The 21,932-nt window shown below is 44.1% G+C and overlaps 1 protein-coding gene across 1 annotated transcript in view; it reads right to left on the bottom strand.

Annotated features, from left to right (window-relative positions):
* Positions 1 to 19,595, bottom strand: part of T265_13798 (hypothetical protein) — a gene marked incomplete at both ends in the record, with an annotated part of 81,549 nt that extends 61,954 nt beyond the window's left edge. Inside the window, 2 exons of the mRNA XM_009170578.1 lie at positions 14,360 to 14,607; positions 19,185 to 19,595. Coding sequence (XP_009168842.1) covers positions 14,360 to 14,607; positions 19,185 to 19,593 — 657 coding nt within the window. The remainder of the gene's footprint in view (positions 1 to 14,359; positions 14,608 to 19,184) is intronic.
* Between the last annotated feature and the right edge of the window lie 2,337 nt (positions 19,596 to 21,932).

Here is a 21,932-nt window from a genome sequence, read left to right as displayed (position 1 = left end):
CGCCAGAGGTATGATTGCTTCCGTGGAGAAGGAAATTTGGTGAGCTGCAAGAATTTGAACGTAAATTAGGGTGGTCTTTTGTTTGAGAACACACACAACAGAATGCAACATTTTGGCGCAAAACGTTTGACTCCACACTAAAAGGTTTTGCAGGTAATACTATTGTGCGGTTAATGGGCCCCGTAGGATAGCCAAATGACGGCGTGCATCTCTCCAGTAAAGGGATTGTGCACACTATTTGACGAAATGTGTGCTGCAAAACGCCGGTGCACACCACCAGTAAAACGTTTGAGTCCAGTGCCTGAGTCGTTCCCCAGTATCTGCCGAGCCACATGATGCAAGCACAAAGACCGTGCTACCGCCAGATTGCCCGAGTCCAGACAAGAACAGTTGAGATGCGGGGCTTGCGATCCAACGACAGACTTTCCAGCTGAGCCATCTCGGCTCAGCGCCCGAGTACTATTAAGCTCCCCTTGGGAAACTTGAAACGTTAGGAACACCTCCGACTGATCGCTATTAGCCATATTTCTCACAAATTCTAACACGTGTGTTGGACCAAGTAAAGCCAATTTGGACCACTCTCTCCTCATAAATACTTCTAGAAATAGGATAGTGTAATGCAATCCAGTTTCAGCAAGTCCAGCGCACAAGAATTTATCGATTTCATGGAATATACTCACTGATTTGCACGTCGATTCAGTTTCAACGGGGCAAACTCAACTAAATCCCAGCTGATGTACCCGTCTAACCTATCCTTCAACTGAATGCGCTACACAAAGGTCACCTCATGTTTCATTTGGTACCATATTCGAGATATCGCAGTATATTTTCATACAGGAAACTACTCACAAGGTTGTCAGAGAGTTTTCAGCAACCTTATGAGTAGTTTCAGTATGTGAACATATTTTCTCTGCACGAATTTGAAGACCGGATGTAGGAAGCACGTGAAGCAATCCACGAGGCTAGGTATCACACGGCAAACAGAATTCCTTGCCCCCCTGCCACATTCACACTGGAATTCAGTGAAATTCTCGTGGAATAACTTGGAACACTAATGAATCAAAGTATGACAGGACAGCACATTCCAGAATCCATCAAAATTATCATAAGGCTAATCTACTGGGTTAAATGCAGTCGAAAGTGTGAAACCGGAAACTGGTGGTGACAAGAGGGTGTGAACGTTGCGACATCAAATGAATGAGACGGGGGAGTTGATAAAACGAGACAGCCCCGGCAAGAGTGAGGGTGGTACGACCTGGGGTGAAAAGTTGCTGAATCACCGCACAAGCCGGATATTGCCAGAACTAATTTGGGGCCAAAGGACTTCACGCGAGTCCTTACCTAGCGATCACGAGTACACTTTGACAAAATTGCCAAGTATTAGCGGAAATGATAAAATAAACTAAACCTGCAGCAAACGACACTCGTTTGATGATAGAATGATCACAGAGACACTGTCAAACAAACAAAGAACTTGTATATCTTTGTAATGTACTTATAACGTACTCATAAGTTTGCTGAAAACCGTCGACGGCCCACGACCGGTTTCGCCCTTTTCGGGGCTCATCAGGTAGGCGCAGTCCCCGGTTTCCGTCAACCTTATGTTCTACTTGAACCCAAACAAAAAACTTCCCCTCTCGAAGACATCAGTTGTGAAAGTCATGTCAAAAATCAGTGGATTGGCTGATTAAGAGTTTCGTTGGATGTGAGCGATTGTAGGAAAGGCATGTTTATCGCTGGCATACTGTCTCACGCATCAGGTAGTCAAAGCTTCCAAGTCACTCAGCTAACAGTTCCCGTCTGTCATCTATCTACCGGAATGATAAAAATGGACTAAGCAAGTGTTTGCTTAGGACTGGATGCCAATTTATAGAAAGCTTGCTATCAAATGAGAAAAAAATCAGATAGATTGATACAGAGAAACAGGGAGAACAGTTTAGGAATATCTAAACGCATTGCGTAACTGCCTGTGCAACGACCCTCTTGAATCAGAGCTACCGCGCACCAGTTCACCAGCAAACCGTTAAGTTCAACGTAAAACTATCTTAAACTCCATCATCGGAAATTAGGGTAAACGCAATAGCCAATGAGAGCCAATGTAGATTGGGAAACAATTTTTGGACAATACGATTTGTCCATATATGAATGTAGACACATCATTTGTCTACAGTGTAAATGTTGTAAATGAATCTCCAGTTTGCCAAATTCCAGTATCCAATTATTGATTGAAACTTTTCAGGACTTTGGGAATTAAAGGCCTGGGGCTATCGATTGCAGTTCACTGGTAAGGCCACGAGACGCTCATTTCTACCATCCAATCACAGAATGAGGTCATGTGAAGGGCGAAGTATGCTGTGCGATACAGACAGTCGCTGATCGATAGACCCATTTCGAAAGATTTGGGTGGCTCAAGTGAATACAGCTCAGATTTTCGTTTATGATGTTCTTCCATTGAATGCGCTGTACAAGACCGACTTGTGTTTCAATTGGTATGATAGGCAGGTTATCACAGTCTAGACGGAATACCCTAATCAAAGATTTTTCAGAATCTTTGGCTGGTGTGTTTGGTTTAGATGATGCGTGTTCCGCAGCCTCTGGCAATGAGACCACTGATGAACATGTAGACCTATCCCAGCTGAGAAAAACAACGGCTGTTCAAAAAAGCAGAGCAAGCTCACAACTCGTTAATTCTTCATTGTCCGCACGAAAGGGATTGTAACAAACTCGCCCATGGTCTCATCTCTATCGGTCCAGCAGCGATACGTGGTTGCATCGTCGGGAGCAGCAAAGCAAATTTACAGCATCCATACGACCGGGCTTATCGATCGGCATTTGAACCTGACATACAGTAGGTGTTTACCCACAGCCAAGTAGATGGACTGAACAACCGTCAAGTCCCAGTAGCATTGAACCGCTTTTAACAAAAGGTGTCCTCAGTCAATCCCCGGTGCATCTGAAGTGCTAGGCCTGTCATACCAAAGCGGTGGAATATGGATACAAACTGACGAGCGAATGCCCACCAATCGTTGTGGGACCAACATAAAAGTCGAGCTGATTCTCAAACCAGATGATCGCGACTATCACGGGCAGCGGCGTTAAGTTTATATCAAGAGTGGCTCATCAACCGCTTATGTTAATTTGTCTCAACGAAAATAAGTATGTCAATCATAACTTGTTCGATCTTGCTCAACCTTTGTTGTTGAGTGGCACTCAGCTGGTGTGCGTCAACCAAAGCCGACAGTCTCGGAGATGATTGACGGCTGTGGTTGTTTTATGTCGCTTAGTGGACGGACAGCTACTTGAACATCCAATCAAGCCAGAGTGATGGAGTATCGTTCACGCGACATTTATAAAACAACCTGTTCAAGGTAGTTGAGCCACCCTGTTTTGACTTAAACATATTTGGTCTAATTGGTACTTATCGTCTACTCCGCTGGAAGGTCCCCCCTTTCATCTGACTGTCTGCCATCGGCCAAATGATCCAGATGAACATACTACTGATAGGGTTGCTGAAAACGTCCAAGCAACCATGTGAACTTAGCGAAATACACTCAATTGCAATCAAATTAGTTTTTTCGGGGGACTCACCTAGAACCCAGCTGAATCTCTCGTTTATGATGTTTTGAAGCGTGCTGCACCAGGCCGCCTCATGTTTCAGTCGCTACGGTATTTGAAATATCGCGATACATGTATATCTTTGTAATGTACTACTCATAACGTTGCTGAAAATGTTTCGACAGCCCACGACCAGTTTCATCGTTCTTGAGGCTCATCAGGTAGGCACAGCCACCGAGTGTCCAGTAACCTCATGTTCCACTTGAACCCAAATTGTACGAAATTAGCGAAATACACTCAGCTGCAAGCAAATTCGGTTTTGCGGGAGACTCAGTGGGAACCAGTTTATGGTATGAACTGTGAACAGTACTATACAACCGTTTCATCCTCAGTCGGCATTGTCAGCGGGGTGCATCTCATGCAACTCCAGAGTTTCTAACCCACTGCCTTTCTGTCAGTAGTGTGAACACCTAACTTTTCGACCACGAGTGGCTGATCAGCAGTGTGGTCAACTCGCCGTTGGGATACAACGCCACTCATCCTTTAACCATGAGAACCACATCACAAGCGTTGACCAGCTCCTCGAGGAACGACTTGTCACATGGGAGTTTCGTTCATCTTGTGAACTTGAGTCTTCCTCTGGACTAAGAACCTTTGTGATGGATCGGATGTACAGCTTAGTTCTCCTGTCCCAAACAGATCCAATAATGAGCAACAAGCAATACTAGACCCAGTTGGTGGATAAACAAACAGTAGCAGTGAAAATTCCCACAGCTGAGACGCGGAAAGTTGACTATTCCGGCTCCGAAAGCGGGATATTAGCAAAGCGAACGAGCGCTACGTCCACATCACAGTATGTCCGATTTCACCGGAGTTTTACGAGATGCCCATTTCGTGGGTTCACACTCAATTTGCATATGCTTTTAGAGAGGAGTTTTTCCAGTTAGGAGGTCATTCACTGGTAGAAAAGTGTATGACAGACTCTCGTGACCGACTGGTCTAAGCACCGGACACACGATCAGTCGTCTTCAGCATCACGGTCAAACCAGAAAAAGAGGTGGGGGGAACAACAAAGCGATGGTAGCCAGTGGAAAGCGGAAAGCGTAGGGGCATTCATAATTCACCACAACACCTGACTCGATTCTCTTGTCTGTTATCGTTGGTTTACGTTCGAAACCAGTATTCTGCGAATTCAGGACGGCGTTGGTAGTCACTAGTATACTGGCATTTTTAACCGGCGCCATTCCTTGTAGTGGCAACCACTGATTAATGCCCTATAATTACCTTCCGCTAGAAAAATGATTGCCAACTCGGCGTCTGCCCCACTTGCCAAGGAAAGTAATGTGGGAACTTCAACTCAAAGTTGTTATACCGAGAAAATGCTTCTGAGAATCAAGTCTTCGTGCTCAGTGGGACTACCGCCTGGATTGTCTAGACGCAACACATTACTCATAAGGTTGCTGAAAAACTCTCCGACTAGTATAAAACGGGAGATTCAGCTGGATTCAGTTGAGTTTCCCGTTAAAAACCAAATTAGTGTGCAAATGAGATTAGTTGGCGAAAACCGCCTGGATTGTCCAACTAGGCAGCATTTTGATGTTTTGATGTCTGAAACCTACCGGTTTTGAGGTCGTTTTATTTAGCCAGATGGCTGGCCAATTAAACAGCTGCTTATGGATGGATGCATTTATGTGTGAAACATTCATCTAGCTAGAGTCTGAATTCGCCAAAGCCAACACACAATATATGAACACACGTCTGTTGATTGATCAAAGGCCTGCATGGGGGAACTGACAGAATGTTTCCCTGAATGACATTGATAACCTGTCGAAAGCCCTCTGCTTCGGCACTCTTTGGATATCACTACGGTTTGGCATTCTGCTATGAGAAATTCTGTAGTATGTTTTTATGCAACATCTAGGTTAGTGTTTGTTCTATCTGAATGCATGAACCGCTGGGCCACAAGTCTGAAGCAGCGGTTCGAGGGCTACGAACTCAGCTTCCTTTTTCCACTTTTCCCGTAGACTCAGGTTGAGGTGCGAGTTGTGAGCTCCGTCATACTACATAATGTGAACTTCCGAGTCCGTGGACATCGTACAGCGACTGCATCCGATTCTGCATACACGCACACAACACACAACACACGGTTTCACCAGTCACGAGTCAGTTGTTCATTTGCATCCAAAGTAGGCAATAAGTTCTGTCTTATTCATGTTATTTGTCAACCTGTAAAGTCAACCGAAGACGTTCCCTCATCCGTTTTTCATCAGCTTCTATTTCAGTAAACAACGAGCCTCCCGACAAATGCTTGTTTATGCATGCTACACCCATTTTGAACTAAGTTCGTGGTAACTTGGTGATGATCGAACAGAACCCCCCTTTTATGATAGCCCTTAACTGAATATGCCAAAAAAAGACCGTCTAACGTTGCAAACGGTACGATATTCGAGGTATGTTTTCTTGTTGAAGCATACTACTCATAAGGTTGCTGAAAACTATTCGGCAGTACCATGTTGGGTTCGCCTCTCCTCGGAATCATAGTTGGGCGCCTTTCAAGAATACCGTGCCAAATGAAATATGAGGGGCCCAAGAATATCGTAAATTCAAGTGAGTCACTCGTAGTGTTAAATACAAAACAGCGTATTTGCCAACATAAAACTGGCGAAAACTCCATCAAATCGCCTACCTGATGAGCTCCAAGAAGGGAAGAACCGCCGAAAGTGTTTTGGCAACCTTATGTGCAGTGCGTTCAATCAAGTGAAAACGTTTATTTCCACAACCAAAAGTAATACGATTAGAATCGACGACGTCATATTAGACTTATTGTATTTTCGTGGATAAATAGCTCGATGATGTACTGCGATGAAATCTCCTCGCTCAGTGACGGAAGTTTGCAACCTTGCCGCACTGGACAACAGCCACTTGATCAGTAAAAAACAGTCGTTTTGATTTGCCGTCATTGCTAGGTAACAAATAGTTTATTGTATGCTGGAACAGGGCTTGCACACACACACACACACACACACACACACACACACAAATAGGGTTAACGACAAGAGCAGCAGTCATTTTCAAATTTTCTTGTGACAGCTAGAGTGAACTCGGTCATTGTGATGTTCTAAAGACTTCACTGCGTGAGAATAGGGTTCTGCCTTTCTATTCTTCCGTTTCTCTGACCTGTAACTTGTTGCATCAACAAACAGAGGTTTTAAAATTCAAATTAGCCAGTAACATCGGTATTAGGGACCGTCACTAATGATAGGTGCTTCTATGCCCGTGGTCCGCACGGACCACCGACCTCGTCCTGCACCTGGGTCTGGGTGACAACACCAGAGCAAATAATCGGTTTGCATACGGGGACAACAGCCATCGTAGGTAAGAACTGGTGACAATCAAATTTGAAATTCAAATCGTTTCGTCGCTGTTATATGTGGTCGGAATGTGGTGCTACTTGGTCAACTGCAAACTGACATCTGTCCTCAACAGAATGAAAAATGAAGACAAAGGTGGTGTAAAAAGTTGCATCAAATGCCGAATAACAGGCACGCGGGGTGTGGGGCTACTTGGCCAACTGCAAACTGACATCTGCCCTCAACGGAATGAAAAATGAAGACAAAGGTGGTGCAAAAAGTGGCATCAAATGCCGAATAACAGGCACGCGGGGTGAAGAGAACACAGAGCGGCGGTTTACAGGCACGACAAATGAATATTGTCACGAAACATAAACATTGAGACACAAAATACTCATTTTCGTCTGTTGAGGTTACACTCCAGCAGAATCGTTTTACGAAACATCACCGAGAAGCGTAGATCAGCTATTCTATTGTTTACATTAAGGCCACTAGGCTTGTTTTTGACGGATATACACTCAATTGTCATCTGCACATACGAAAATCGCCTAGTTAGAACTATTTTAAATATATCAGAGTACATTTTCTTAATGTATCAGCATGTATGGGGTTAATGAGCACGCATCATCTCACTGAGTATTCATCAAACTGGGGGCAAGATGTCTCAACTGGTTACGGCGCGAACTTACTGACCGGAAGTTCCGTGGTTCTAACCCGACCTTTGTCTCTCGACTTACCCTGTTTAGGCTTGGGCACCCTGGAAGTATCCCAGCCCTCGTGCTTTCTTCGGGTGACATGACAGCTAGGCACCGGAAGGGTGTTACAGTTGAACGATTTTTTTCGAGGTTTCATCAGACTTCTTACTACTTAAATACCAATTTCTACGTTGACGGATCTATATGTTAGCGAATATACACTCATTTGCAAACTAATTTGGTTTTTCGAGAGACTCACCTGGAACCCAGCTGAACCTCTCGTTTGTGATGTTTCCAGGCAAATGAGTGTATATTCGCTAACTTCGTGCAATTTGGTTTCAAGTTGGCGGAAACTCGGGGACTGCGCCTACCTGATGAGCCCCAAAAAGGGCGAAACCAGTCATGGGTTGTCGATGGATCTTCAGCAACCTTATGAGTAGTACATTACAGACCTATATTTTACTTTGCAAATCGGCTAGGCAGTTACAGTGAAGTTAGTTTCTGTCACGTTTTCCTTATTCTCACATGCAACATGGAGCGGTGGCTCATCGCAAGCACCAGCCTATCAATCACAATATGGATGATTGCTGCACGTGAGAATAAGAGTCCCTTCAAGAATTTGCTATGAGGCCATCCGTGACTTGCAGCGCGATGCGAACACCAAAAGGTCACCAAATACATCGAAGGTGTGGACATATGTACCACCATTGTTGAGGGTCAACAGTAAACTAGGATACTGCTAACTCGTGTGCCCTCATTGGTGGCTGATCAGATAGTCGTTAATCTGTTCGCCGAACCTGGCACTTAGCGTGAAAATATTTCGTCACCAATCAAAGCGATATCATCAGTGCGCAACCTAATTGACAAGCTCGGTGGAACGTCAGCGATCAGCTGATTACCTAACAGAGTCACATGACAGCTTGGAACGGACCAATGATGTGCAAGTGTCGCTTCTGATTATCCTTTTTTCGGTGCCCTCGTATCACCAATGCTATTGTCCATTGTCTTCCGTCCATCTTGGTGTAAAGCAAATTTATCGGTGAGTTTTATTCATAGTCGCCAAATGAGAACAGTTCTAAGCCGTACTAAATCCCGATGCCAATCGACCTCATTGTGAACCACATTAAGGCGTAATAACAGAACTACTACTGCCTTTATCGTTATTATAGCCCAGGTGGGCGTCACCCAGGTGCCGCCGACGGTATGAAGGACATCACTAGGCCCAAGCGAGCGAAATCCAGTACGTTACGGAGATTGGGCGGGCAGGTGGTGGTGTGTGTGTGTGTGGCTGAAGACATCAAACGTAGCGAGCGCTCGCACAAATAAACAATAGATAATTGGCAAAGAACATCAAAAGCTGACGGTGATTATCCGGTGATGTTCTCCCCTGAGACTGTCCACGCTATGAATCTGTGCGATATTACTACTACTTAGCATTTGGCCAGAAGAAAGCTCCATTTGTGCTTTGTCCGCTAATGTTGGCCGGACTATGGTTAATCCGTCCACATCAGCCGTTAATGTTATCCCCGTTTGTGAGTTGGTTAAACAAAAGACGCCGTGTTGCACCACTAATCTCTGATCGATTTATTATGCTCTAAACGCGTAATAGTCTCGTTTAAACTGTTCCCCTGGTTGCCGTTCGATAATGTCTATTCATCTTCATTTTACAGCGTTACCTGTGCTGCTAACCTAATTATAAATGAGAGATGATATCTGAGAAATATACGAGTGATTTTCATGAAGGAAACTACTCACAAGGTTGCTGAAAACTCATCGACAGCCCACGACTGGTTTTGCCCTTCTTGAGGCTCATCAGGTAGGCACAGTCCCCGAGTTTCCGTCAACCTTATGTTTCATTTGAGCCTAAATTGGACTGCTTTCGATAAATACACTCATTCAAGTAGAACATAAGGTTGACGGCAACTCCGGGGGCGGGCGTGCCCTATAGAGGGCGAAACCGGTCATGGGCTGTCGAAGAGTTTTCAGCAACCTTGTGAGTAGTTTCCTTTATGAAAATAGACTGCGATATCTCGACTATCGTGCCAAATGAAACATGAGGCGGCCTGTGTGCAGCACATTCAGTTGTAGAATGCCATAAACGAGAGGTTCAGTTGAGTCTCTCGTGAAAACCAAATTGATTTGCAAACGAGTGTATTAGACGAGTGTTTCTTTGACATAACACACTACTCATACGGTTGGTCGAAGATCTTTAACAATCCACGGCCGGCTTCTTCCTTCTTGGAGCTCAACAGGTAGTCGCTGTCCCCGAGCGTAATCAATGAAATGAACTCATCTGCGCATTGGACAGGTGTTAACAAGACTACTCAATCAAATCACCTGTTCATGATATTTTTCAACCGAATGTGTTGCACAAAGCAGGCCTCGTGTTCCACTTGGCAAGATCGATCAATCTGATAACAAAAGAAAGTTGTCTGCAAGCCGTGCACAACGGGGGCGAGCAGTTATCAGCAACCTTATCAGTAGCACGCCATGCCAGTAAAATATACTGCAGACCTCGTGCCAAGTGGAGAACAAGAAACGATCTGGTGCAGCCAATTGAGTCAAAGAATATCACAAACAATTTAAGCAGTAGAATCTGATAAAAAAAACGCTCTATCAGCTCACCCTTTCCACACAAAGTAGAAGAAAGTGCACTGCATAACTTTGGAGAAAATTTTCCTCAAGCAGTTTGGATGAGATAATTAGTAACCTCGCCGACGAACCCCCCACCACCACCACCACAGCGACCTACAGGAAACATTTGTCAGATGGTTTCTTCAAAATTATTAGTCTGGATAGAAAATACCGTATCCAAGCGCGATGTAGATCAATGTGGAATATTGTCAGACGGATAAGTGCGGCCGTTTGTGGCCAAATTCCGCGGCGAAAATCCGTCAGGCAGAGACGCGTGAGGAGCGGGATATTTTTCGAATGTGTTGCACAAAGCAGGCCTCGTGTTCCACTTGGCAAGATCGATCAATCTGATAACAAAAGAAAGTTGTCTGCAAGCCGTGCACAACGGGGGCGAGCAGTTATCAGCAACCTTATCAGTAGCACGCCATGCCAGTAAAATATACTGCAGACCTCGTGCCAAGTGGAGAACAAGAAACGATCTGGTGCAGCCAATTGAGTCAAAGAATATCACAAACAATTTAAGCAGTAGAATCTGATAAAAAAAACGCTCTATCAGCTCACCCTTTCCACACAAAGTAGAAGAAAGTGCACTGCATAACTTTGGAGAAAATTTTCCTCAAGCAGTTTGGATGAGATAATTAGTAACCTCGCCGACGAACCCCCCACCACCACCACCACAGCGACCTACAGGAAACATTTGTCAGATGGTTTCTTCAAAATTATTAGTCTGGATAGAAAATACCGTATCCAAGCGCGATGTAGATCAATGTGGAATATTGTCAGACGGATAAGTGCGGCCGTTTGTGGCCAAATTCCGCGGCGAAAATCCGTCAGGCAGAGACGCGTGAGGAGCGGATAAATTTGTCGGTTGAACACAGACGCTGTCAGGTGGAAACCGCCAACATCACAGGCACTGCCGACAATGTGTTTGAGGATGGACAACTTTAGATCAGACATGTTGACATGTTGCTGATGCGACTTGCAAATCTCGCCCACCTGAATGAAAGGACCTGTGTGTGATCGGATGCAGGAAAAGATGGGACCGGTTCCTGTCTGTCTGCTTGTTAGTCACTATTCTTAGGTTCGTCGCTGTATGCTCTGATCAGGTTTTCAAATGAACAAGAGACTAAAGAACTCTGTCTAGTTTAGAGCTACTTTTGTGCGTAACTTAGTCCCGAAATTGAACCAAGCTACGGAAGGTATCTCTGTACATATGAGTTTTTGTTCAAACTCGCATCGTGCGGTCAAGACACGCCCAAAAAGCAAACAATTTACAAGAATTTCATTCCGGATGCTTTTGATCTATGAGGTGTAGTCACACTGATGACAACGAAAATGACTTTGATGAGCCTTCAAGGCGTTACCGTCGAATCAGTCCGACCGAGAAGTAACACGTGTCAGCAGAACGTGAGACGAGGCCCACGTGGCAAACGTTCCTTCAAAATGGCCTCAAGTTATTTGCGTGGTTGCTCTCACCGAACAGATCACTGTTATTCTTACAAATCGGTCGTACGATCCACCAGTACTGGCAAACCGACAAACTCCCCAGTGCTGTTACAAACTTGTCGGAAATAATCGACAAAGCACGCCACTTTGTCTTTCGGTAATTGATCCATTCATCCATCAAATAATGAAATCTAAGTTCTTCGGTTTCTTTCAAGACCAAAGTAACCTGGTGGGAAAACTCAGAAACACAGTACCAGACAGGGTGCGATGAACTGGTATACCCATGGGCCGATATTCGCACCGCCGATCGGCCACCCATTGCTCAAAGGAAACGATGAGTGAAACGTGAGTCTGAGAAGTTATCACTCGAGAAGCCGGTCAATATGTGACCACGTGATGTGGATTCATGATTAGGGATCAGATCTTGTGAGTTAATCACAACCCTCGTCAGCCGACGACCATGGTCGATCGGTGTTCGAAATGTTAGCGGGTTCAAAACTCCCTTCTGGAGTTTCGTGACCCTCGCACTGATGAGGAAACGGACTCGCTTCAGTTACATGACAAAATCTCAGTGGAAAATTTCCAAAACTCTTCACACAAACAAATAGCTACGGGCAAAGTAAAGATACAAACAGCTGCGTAGTGTTTATCGGTTGTCCACCTGGAGCCATTCAAATTTCGCCAGAATTCATCACGTGATAATTAACTTATATCCGGAAACTCAGTCTGTCACTCAATCAAACCGTGTTGACATGATATTAACAACTGGCTACAGGTAGCTGAATATTGTGCGGCACTTGCTATAACAGGAAGCTCACAGGAAAGGGGCTGAGACACTTGAATTTTATCGATTGGAGATGCATAGAAGTATTCAGGAATGCGAGAACTGGAGGAAATACGGTAAATAAATACTCTTACGGTAACGTAACATAAATGCGAAGAAAATGTTGATGTCGTAGACCAACAAAATGTCTCGAAAGGAACTCTCTATAGCAGGATTCCTCAGAATATCCGTGTCGGTGAGTGCAGGATTTAACCAGTCTATCAAAAAAGTGTAAATGAGCGGAGGGCTTTGTACAGTCATTCATTTTAGTGAAGAGAAAGGGGACTCGGATGAACACAAATTAAGCGGTTACAAGCTATCAGATGTGAAACCAAAAAAAACATCATTTGCGAAGTTTTTGAAATTCCCAGGATATTGTATACACGTAACAGACTACTCGTAAGATCACTGAAAACTCTTCCACAATCCATACCCGTCAAAACCAAACTGGTATGCAGATGAGTTAATTCGTTAATTCTCTGGATATTATTTGAATACCAAACAATAATAAACCAACCGTAAAATGTATTCCTCCACCTGATACAGGACTACATACTATTGCATGTTTACTCAGTAGTGTACGCCATCGGCACAGTCACTTTAGTAGTTAACTTGTATTTTAGTTTAACGACCCTTAATGCACTTGCGCACTCTCCATCCAATAAGCCCCTGTTGCTTGAGAATAAAAGGTATGGTCAGCATGTATCCTGATAAATTTGTTGAGAGTAAATTTTATTTGTGTAAAGTAAACCTTATTTTCCGAGTCCGTTTGATGACCACGCAGTTGCGCTGTCATGCAGTTTGACAGTTAATATTCATCCACGCCCCCGGGTTCCTTCCGTATTGGTGGTTTAATTGGACTAAGTTGCGGAGGTTATTTGTTCATCAGAAATGCAGAATTCCCTTCATTGTACTTTGCAGTTTAGACCGGAGAATAAATGCGGAAAAGACAGGCATGTACGTTTAATCCAGCCCGCGCAATCGCACCGGTTCGTTAATAAATCATTCCGATTCGTTTGGGCAGTTTGGTCCAACCATCGCTATTATCGTCGACAACTTCGGGGAGACTGTCATGAAGATTTATGTTCTGCGGAACAACCTTTTCCATAATGCCCTACATTTAGGGAGCTTCGACTATACGGGTTAAACTTTATCTACACACGCGTATTGCCATTGCTATGGGCTTCAATACTACGCTGTAGAACCTTACGTATGCCTGGCACAATCAAAGCTCATCTACAGGAAAAATCTTATTGGGATGAGAACCTACTACTTGTTTCGATTGACCAAAACTAAGGAAACGATTGTAGATCTTCCGCGATCGCGCTACGCTGTACCCCGGTTCTGGGTATTCGAACAAAGTGATACTTCTTCCTTTGAAGGCTGACACCATAAAGACACTAGGAAAAGACAAGACTATCATTGTATCGTTTGAAGCTCTCGTCCTCGTCTACGGACACCTGGAAAGTGACTAAGGAATTTTTCACTCCGATTATTGATGAGAAGGTACAAGTAAACTGATAGGGGGCACGAAAGTCAATTATAGTAACGGTTTTGATTGCAAGATTATATGAAGGAGGGGCAGTGTGCTAGTGAGAAATACAGAGCTTTGCAGACTGTATGGCTCTTGAACCAGTAGCGGGGATTTCACGTGTACTATGCCATATGTTTCACTTACAACTGAAGCTGAAATCTCTCTATTTAATCCGGGATAAAACTAAGTCCTCAAGCATCATCTGGGAGCGAGTGATGTTCTCTTAGCTTTCCACAGCGCGAAATTTAAGGTGTGCCGTCCAGAACCAATCAGGAAGGAAAAGCAGTTGCACCAGGATAACTCAAGTGAATGACAAACTTACTGTCGCATCTGTGATTGCTTTTTGCTTCAGGTTGTCAACACAACCCTTGAGACAATGGGCTTTGCAAACAGCAGCTGCAATGGTCCGACTTTCAGGAGAGTCGATGAGTCCGGTGGATTGAGCGAAAGGTATCGTTTGGCTATCCAGTTGCCTTTTTAAGCGGGTATGAGGTCTGGTGACTAACACGGAGTTTTGTGGAAGCGTTCGGATATATCTGATATCCTTTATAGTGACGGCCGTAACAGTGGCTGTAACAACAACGAAGATAGTGACAAATATGTACAGTTGTTTTGATAGTGGACCCTTTGTCATAGTCAGAGAACATCAGACACTACTGTGTGGTGCATGAATTATTAGGCATAATCTCCCTGGTATGCAAGCCGTTCAACACATGAATGCGCGTTTCGGCCGATACGGTTTGGCTGAAATGTGCGCGTGAGCAAGCTCTTCACTGATTGGCTAACTAACTGACCAATCAAATCATTGATGTCACAGGCGCCACTCTGACTGGCCTGGCAGTGGGCAGATGAGTGTCCACTATTTTGCTGAACCTCATTGTTGAGTGCATTCGGTGGCCATGTGCTTCTGTCTATGGCTAAAACTCTAAACAAAGATCGCAAATCCTGTGCTGTCTGCGTTCCACAGGAGAGGGGAAAAAGCCGTGTGTTGGAGGCTTCGGGATCCTACCACTCTGTCCCTAAATTGTGGATACGTTTATACGAGAGTGTCCATCATCTAATGGATTGGGGCTACCGTAAAATTCGCACAAAATCTGGGGGAAGTAAGCTCTAATACCTTTTGGAAGCCAAACTTTGCTTCAACATTACCTACATGTGACGTGTCTCCTAGGTAGATTCAGGTGTGATTCCGAGCTCCAGTTGAAAAAATGCTTGCCTGAACTCCGAATTTAGTGAAAAGATTTGGTGATCTTCAACTGAGATTTTGTCTTGTCATTCTATGCTGAAAACCAAAGAAGCACTGTACTGACATTTCATCCTTATTTGGAGTAATAAGCAACGCGTATCTCAAGAAACTCCAGGAAGTTTCGAACCCGCGACCGGTCAGTAGTTGACCAATTAACTATTCAATCAAGGGTGGTAGATTAGCAGTGTGATTAACTCTCACTCGGACAGGTTATAGCGCCCCCAATCTTTAGTCACAGAAACCATATCACGTGGTTAGACATGCTAACTGGATCCTCAGGTAGCAACTTCTCAAAAGGAAGCTTCCCTCATAGACGTGATACACTACTTATAAGGTCGCTGAAAACTCCTCGACAGCCCTCCTTGGGGTTCGTCAGCCGAGCACAGCCCCCGAGTGTGTGCCAATCTTATGTTATACTTGAACTCGGATTGGACGTATTTGGACAAGTACTTTCATGTGTATATCAATTTGGTTTCCACGGGAGACACACCTGGAATCCAGTAGAATCTCCCGTTTATGATGTTTTAAAGCTTGACTGGGTCGGAATGACAACCGGACGGTTTCTAATGCAAGGAGAATGGATTTGTGATACGGACCATCCACCCAATGAAGCTACCATTTTCGAGAAATACACTCATTTGTAAATCAATTTGGTTTTCACGAGGGACTCAACTGAATCTCTCGTTTATGATGTTCTACAACTGAATGTGCTGCACACAGGTCGCCTCATGTTTTAGTTGGTACGATATTCGAGATATCGCAATACATTTCCATGAAGGAAACTACTCACAAGGCTGTCGAAGAGTTTTCAAACAACTTGTGGGTAGTTTCCTTCACGAAGCTACCATTTTTGTTTTCGGTGTTTTCCTCCGATAGGATTTGCCATCTTTGGTGAGTCCGCGACTATTGGACCGAATCCAAGGGTACAAACCAATTAGAAAGAGGAAGGACAATTCCACTGGATGTGTGGAACTTCCTTTTGAGAAGTCAACACGTGAGCAGCCATGAAGCGGTTTCCCTTAGTGAAGGATATGTGCCTCTATGCTCTGTCTCAGTATGAGCCAATCACACTGCTGATCAGCCACTGGTGACTAAACGGCCAAGTGTTCAAACGGAAGGTCACCGATTCGGAACTCTCCGAGTTTCCTGAGATGCTGACATCGGTTGATTCCCATGAGGATGGAAAACTCTACAGTGCTTCTCCGCTTTTAAGCATAAGTAGACTCCACTGACAGGATGAAACCCCTATTGAATTATAGTCTTTCGGGTTTTATCACAAAATTAGATGTTACGCTATGAATTTCGCGTTACGTTGATTTTGTGGATATCGCAGTGAAACTATACAATCGAAATCTTCAATAGTGCTGGACCGGCAAATAATCTATTTCATCCGTAGTTTTTCTTAGAAATGCTGATCATGCCACTTATGATATGAAATCGGTTGATTCCCATGAGGATGAAAAACTCTACAGTGCTTCTCCGCTTTTAAGCATAAGTAGACTCCACTGACAGGATGAAACCCCTATTGAATTATAGTCTTTCGGCTTTTATCACAAAATTAGATGTTACGCTATGAATTTCGCGTTACGTTGATTTTGTGGATATCGCAGTGAAACTATACAATCGAAATCTTCAATAGTGCTGGACCGGCAAATAATCTATTTCATCCGTAGTTTTTCTTAGAAATGCTGATCATGCCACTTATGAATGATATTGAAAAATCGCGACCGACGTTCAGTTTTTGGAATTCCTTGGTGAGGCTACCAGACAACCAGTTTGTATGCGTACAAGTTATTTCATGTGCGCCCCACTCAGATGTATCTTAGCCAGCCGGTTCATAAAAAACAAAATATTCTGGCGGAAAAGGGCTGTCGACGGATTTTCAACAACCTTATAAGTGGTACATTACAAAGATATACGTGTATCGCGATATCTCCAATATCGTAGCGACTGAAACATGAGGCGGCCTGGTGCAGCACATTCAGTTGCCTGAGAACATCATAAACGAGAGATTCAGCTGGGTTCCAGGTGAGTCTCTCGAAAAAAAAACAAATTAGTTTGCAAATGAGTGTATATTCGCTAATTCTGGTGGAAACTTAACCATATCATTCCAGCATAAGATGATCAGTTTTTCAGGCCAGTAGGTCTCCAACCCATTTTTCACTGCTCGTGTCACCTCGATTGGAGTTGGAACGCTTGTAACCAGACTGCCCAGCTCAGCGAACAATTCGGTGACTGTCTGATGATATGTTCAAACCAAACTGGTTAGCATTGACGCCGGGAAAACTAATCGACCGCAGAAGCCTTTTTGGTCAATTTTTCTATTGGCATTAGTTGTATTATTCAGAGTGGAAAATTCCGGATTGTTTTACTGTCTCTCCTGAGCATGGTGTATTTACGTGTGTCTACTTCGTGTCTAATGCTGTTTACCTGAAGATTCCACTCTATGAAGACACAGAGCTTTTCACTGTCTCTCTCGGATCAAATGTCAGTGTCTCCTGCTTAGGACTATAGGTGTTCCCACGAGGGCTTCTTTCTGGACACTAGCTGTGATTTTGATGAGAGACCACTTTTAACTGTTCTGGAAGCGGTTGCTTCCGTCCTTCTGGAAACTCATTTGGTTTCTAATCAATCTTATGTTCTGCTTGAACACTGAGTTCGAGATAGCTTGTTGGTTAAGTCAAGGACATCATGATCAGAAGGTCCGTGGCTCGAACCCGCCAACCGCGACTCAGCTGATGCTGTCTAGGGTTGGGCGACCTTGCAGCATCTCAGTCCCCGAGCTTTCTTCATCTGAGACACTGGGCGAATGTCACAGTTGGACGAGGATGAACTACACCCATCTGCAGATTCGGGTGAATCCCAGCTTAATCGCTCACCTATGATCTGATCTTTGAATATTACAAAAGAGCGGGTTGACCGGAATTTGGTAGGAATTCTCGTTATCAGCAATGTAATTTGCAAATGAGTGTTGCTCACTTGTGGAAATATCTATTTGTATGAGCAAGGGAATGGTTTCCTGTTTCACATTTCATTTTATCAGTGTCCCCTGGTTATCCGCTGCATAGCTGCGGTTCAATTACACCTGTATTTCCGTGTACTTTATCAGACTCAAACGATCAATAAACCCTTTTTCGGGAGGCCAAATTACCATTTCCTTCCGAATGTGAATGTGAAGTGTTTGCAGTGGTGCGTGTCGTAGATTCCGCCTGAAAGTTGTGTGAAAAACCACGGAGGTTGGAAGACCACTTCGGTTTTTGGACAAACCCAACATGTGTCTACTACTCGGACCACACACATGCCAGGTTTCGTGAATAAAACGTGAAACTAATGTGCGACTTGTCTACCTCTGTGTGAGTATCCAATGTGGATGTGACCCCCCGCTAGGCCGGTTACAATAAGGCTGTATATACAAGCTGGAATTGTCTACATCCGGTCAAACAACACATAAAGAAGGCAGGCATGACAGAGACTTTCACAAATTACTTTTCAAGAGCAAATGAACATTTATCACGCTCCCTTTTGCTATATTAGTGTCAGTTAGATCACTGAGGTAGGATGGATTGACTCAAGCCGAAAAGGTCAACGTTTTCACGCGAGAAAGTGACTTCTAACTGGAATTAACATTCATTGAAAAGAACGAGTGAAGTTAGTCGAAATCAGGATGGAATTTCCGAGATTGAGGCCAGTGTAGACAGACGTTTTGCTCAAGCGCGACTGGTTTTCATGGGTAGAATAGTAAGCTAGTACTCATAATTCGGGAATATGGTCGCGCAAGTTGTTTCTGAATGACCGCTTCAGACGGGTGAGGTGGGTGAACTGTGGTCAATAGGAATTTGGGAATCGAGATTTATGCGACTAACGATGGTTTGACGATTTGTAGTCTCACTTCGCGTTCAACGTAGGGTGAAGTAGACCCATCCATTCTTTGATAAAGAGGTTGATCTGCTCTGCCACTGTGTCGCCGCGACTCTTGTCGGAGATGTAGGTGAAAGGTGAACTGCAGAACCATAGCTCGTGTGGTGTCGGGGAACCCGAACTGAAGGCTTCAGAGAGAGCGCGTTAGGTTGTGCAACGGGTACTTCCATTGAAGAATGTGTCCAGCCCCAGAAGTTGCGTTGGTTAGGACATGTGTTGCATATGCCGAACAACCGTTTGCCGAAGAGAATGCTGTTTTCCATGTCCAATTCAGAATGGCGTAAACAGGAGGTGGCCAACCCTTGACTTGGCAGAGGAGTATGAAGGAGATCACGAAACGCTTGGGTGCTGTCGGTGCTACTCGCCTTCCAGGATGAGGACCGCGTGATCCTCACTGTGTCTGGTTAGAGACACTACAAGATATGGCTGCCAACCGATGTCAGTGGCGTTCTTGTTATCAGTTTCTATCCAGATTGCTTGAGTGAATGTCTGGAGGTGTAGGCACTTCAAAGTGATTGTGGCAAGCCAGCACTAACCATCTTCCCTGTCCACCTTTACTCTTTTCTTTCCAATAAGGCTTTCAAATAAACCATGGTTGTGCGGCGATGAGGCATCGGAATTGAACACTGATGTCACGCTGTCGATGATGATGATGATGTTGATGATGATGATGATGACGATGACGATGATGATGATGATGATGATGATCATGATGATCATGATCATGATCATGATTCGGATGATGATGATGATTCGGATGATGATGATGATTCGGATGATGATGTTGATGATGATGATGATGGTGATGATGATGATGTACTGGAGTAAGTTGGATCCTCGCGGTCGACCCAAGTGACACTGGGCTATGTTTTCTACTGCCAAGCTTGCGTTCTTATGTTACAGTGAAAATTTTTCTTCCAGTTTGGAGTGAAGATCTTCTATAAACTTGTTCTTGTATATTGATTACATGTGCCCTTTTCTCATGGTGCTTTCGATCACAAAGTGGACGATGTTGAGGTGATGCTATTTGTAAAATAGAGACGAGACAATCAGAACGAAGTGCAAAGGACTCGAGGTTGGTAACTTTAGGGTTCCGTCACTATATATTACTATGTACACTGTGCATAAAAATAACAAAGACTTCTCGGTTGTAGAGACCTAGGAGATTAGTGTACCCCAGTTGTCCGGTGCCCTCATTTCAAAGTGTAACTTGAACGAATTCATCTGTACATATTTCAAGGCGTAGAAATCAGTTCCACTAATCATCTCTTCTGAAGGCATTCCCTTTAGAGCTGTGTACTGTATTGATTTATCACAAAAACATCTGGAATGGTTTTTCAGCGTGATTATGTGGCGCTTAGGAGAAAACGAAGATGGTGTTTAATAGGGCATCCTCAGATTGATTGCACTGAGACGTTACACTATTCTCTGCTAAGACGTTGCCATCATAAAATACTTGAAACACCCGTTGATAGAGATCCTAAATTACTTCCAAAAAATCTAAGGAAGAATTTTGGTGTACAAAAAGATGTTCAAAGATGAGTATACAACCTGAGAAGAAGCGCCAAGCCCAGATAGTTTGATTCAACGTATAACCACCTGTATACTTCCCGAAGGTTCCCGCCTTGTTTGATGTGATGTGTTGCCAGAACTTCACGGAAGGGAAGCGCCATTTTCTTGTCTCAACATACTACTCATAAGCTTGCTGAAAACGCGTGAGCAGCCTAGGATCTGCTTCGTCCTTCTTGGTATTCATCATATAGGCGCAGACCCTAATCTTCTGTCAGCATTGTGTTCTAATGCAGTCCAAATTAGACGCCATCCACGAAATACACTCAATTTAAAATTAATTTGTAATGCACTACTCATAAGGTTGCTGAAAACCAGTCGGCAGTCCACGACCGGTTTCGCCCTTCCAGTTCGGGCTCATCAGGTAGGCGCAGTCCCCGGGTTTCCGTCAACCTTATGTTCTACTTTAAACCAAATTGCACGAAATTATCGAATATACACTCATTTGCAAACTAATTTGGTTTTTCGAGAGACTCACCTTGAACCCAGCTGAATCTCTCGTTTGTGATGTTTCCAGGAAACCATATTAGTTCGCAAATGAGTGTAAATTCGCTAAAAATAATTTGCTTTCAACAGGAAATCCAACTGAATCCCACTCGAATCCGTCACTTGCGATATTCTTCAACTGAGCACTAACGACAACTCACAGCGAACGTTTAGACCACGTGGACAGCCAAATGAATCACGCTGGTGTGTCTTGTGTCAACGCCTCACTCCGGCAGACAAATCCTCAAACCGCATGTTCCATCTGTCACTGATCATATATACATGACTGTCCAACTGAACTCAACTCTATTTACAGACGCGCTTCTTTGAAGCACGAAAAACCAATGTTGCCGCCATTCAGACAACATCTTCGCGACCATCCGTCCACCTAGAGGTAAATTATTTTTTTCAGACAACCGTTAGTTGACAAATTTACGGAACATATGTCATGTCCCCTGGTGAAAAGCAGTTGTCATACTGCTTGGAAAGATGGATGGTGGGCTTTTAGTGGGAAACGGAATGTTGAGGTTTGACGGTTTGTTTAAATGTGCCGACATGGCTTATGAATAGTTAATGTGTACACTTGGAGACAGACGGTCGAGAGAGGGAGGTAGGGAGATGACAGCGGCCTGAGCGAAAGACATCAAACTGATTTGGTTTTCACGCGAGACTCAAT

The sequence above is a fragment of the Opisthorchis viverrini genome (genome assembly GCF_000715545.1).
Source record: "Opisthorchis viverrini unplaced genomic scaffold opera_v5_102, whole genome shotgun sequence".
Taxonomy (NCBI): domain Eukaryota; kingdom Metazoa; phylum Platyhelminthes; class Trematoda; order Opisthorchiida; family Opisthorchiidae; genus Opisthorchis; species Opisthorchis viverrini.
This window is presented reverse-complemented; position numbering and strand designations above follow the sequence as displayed.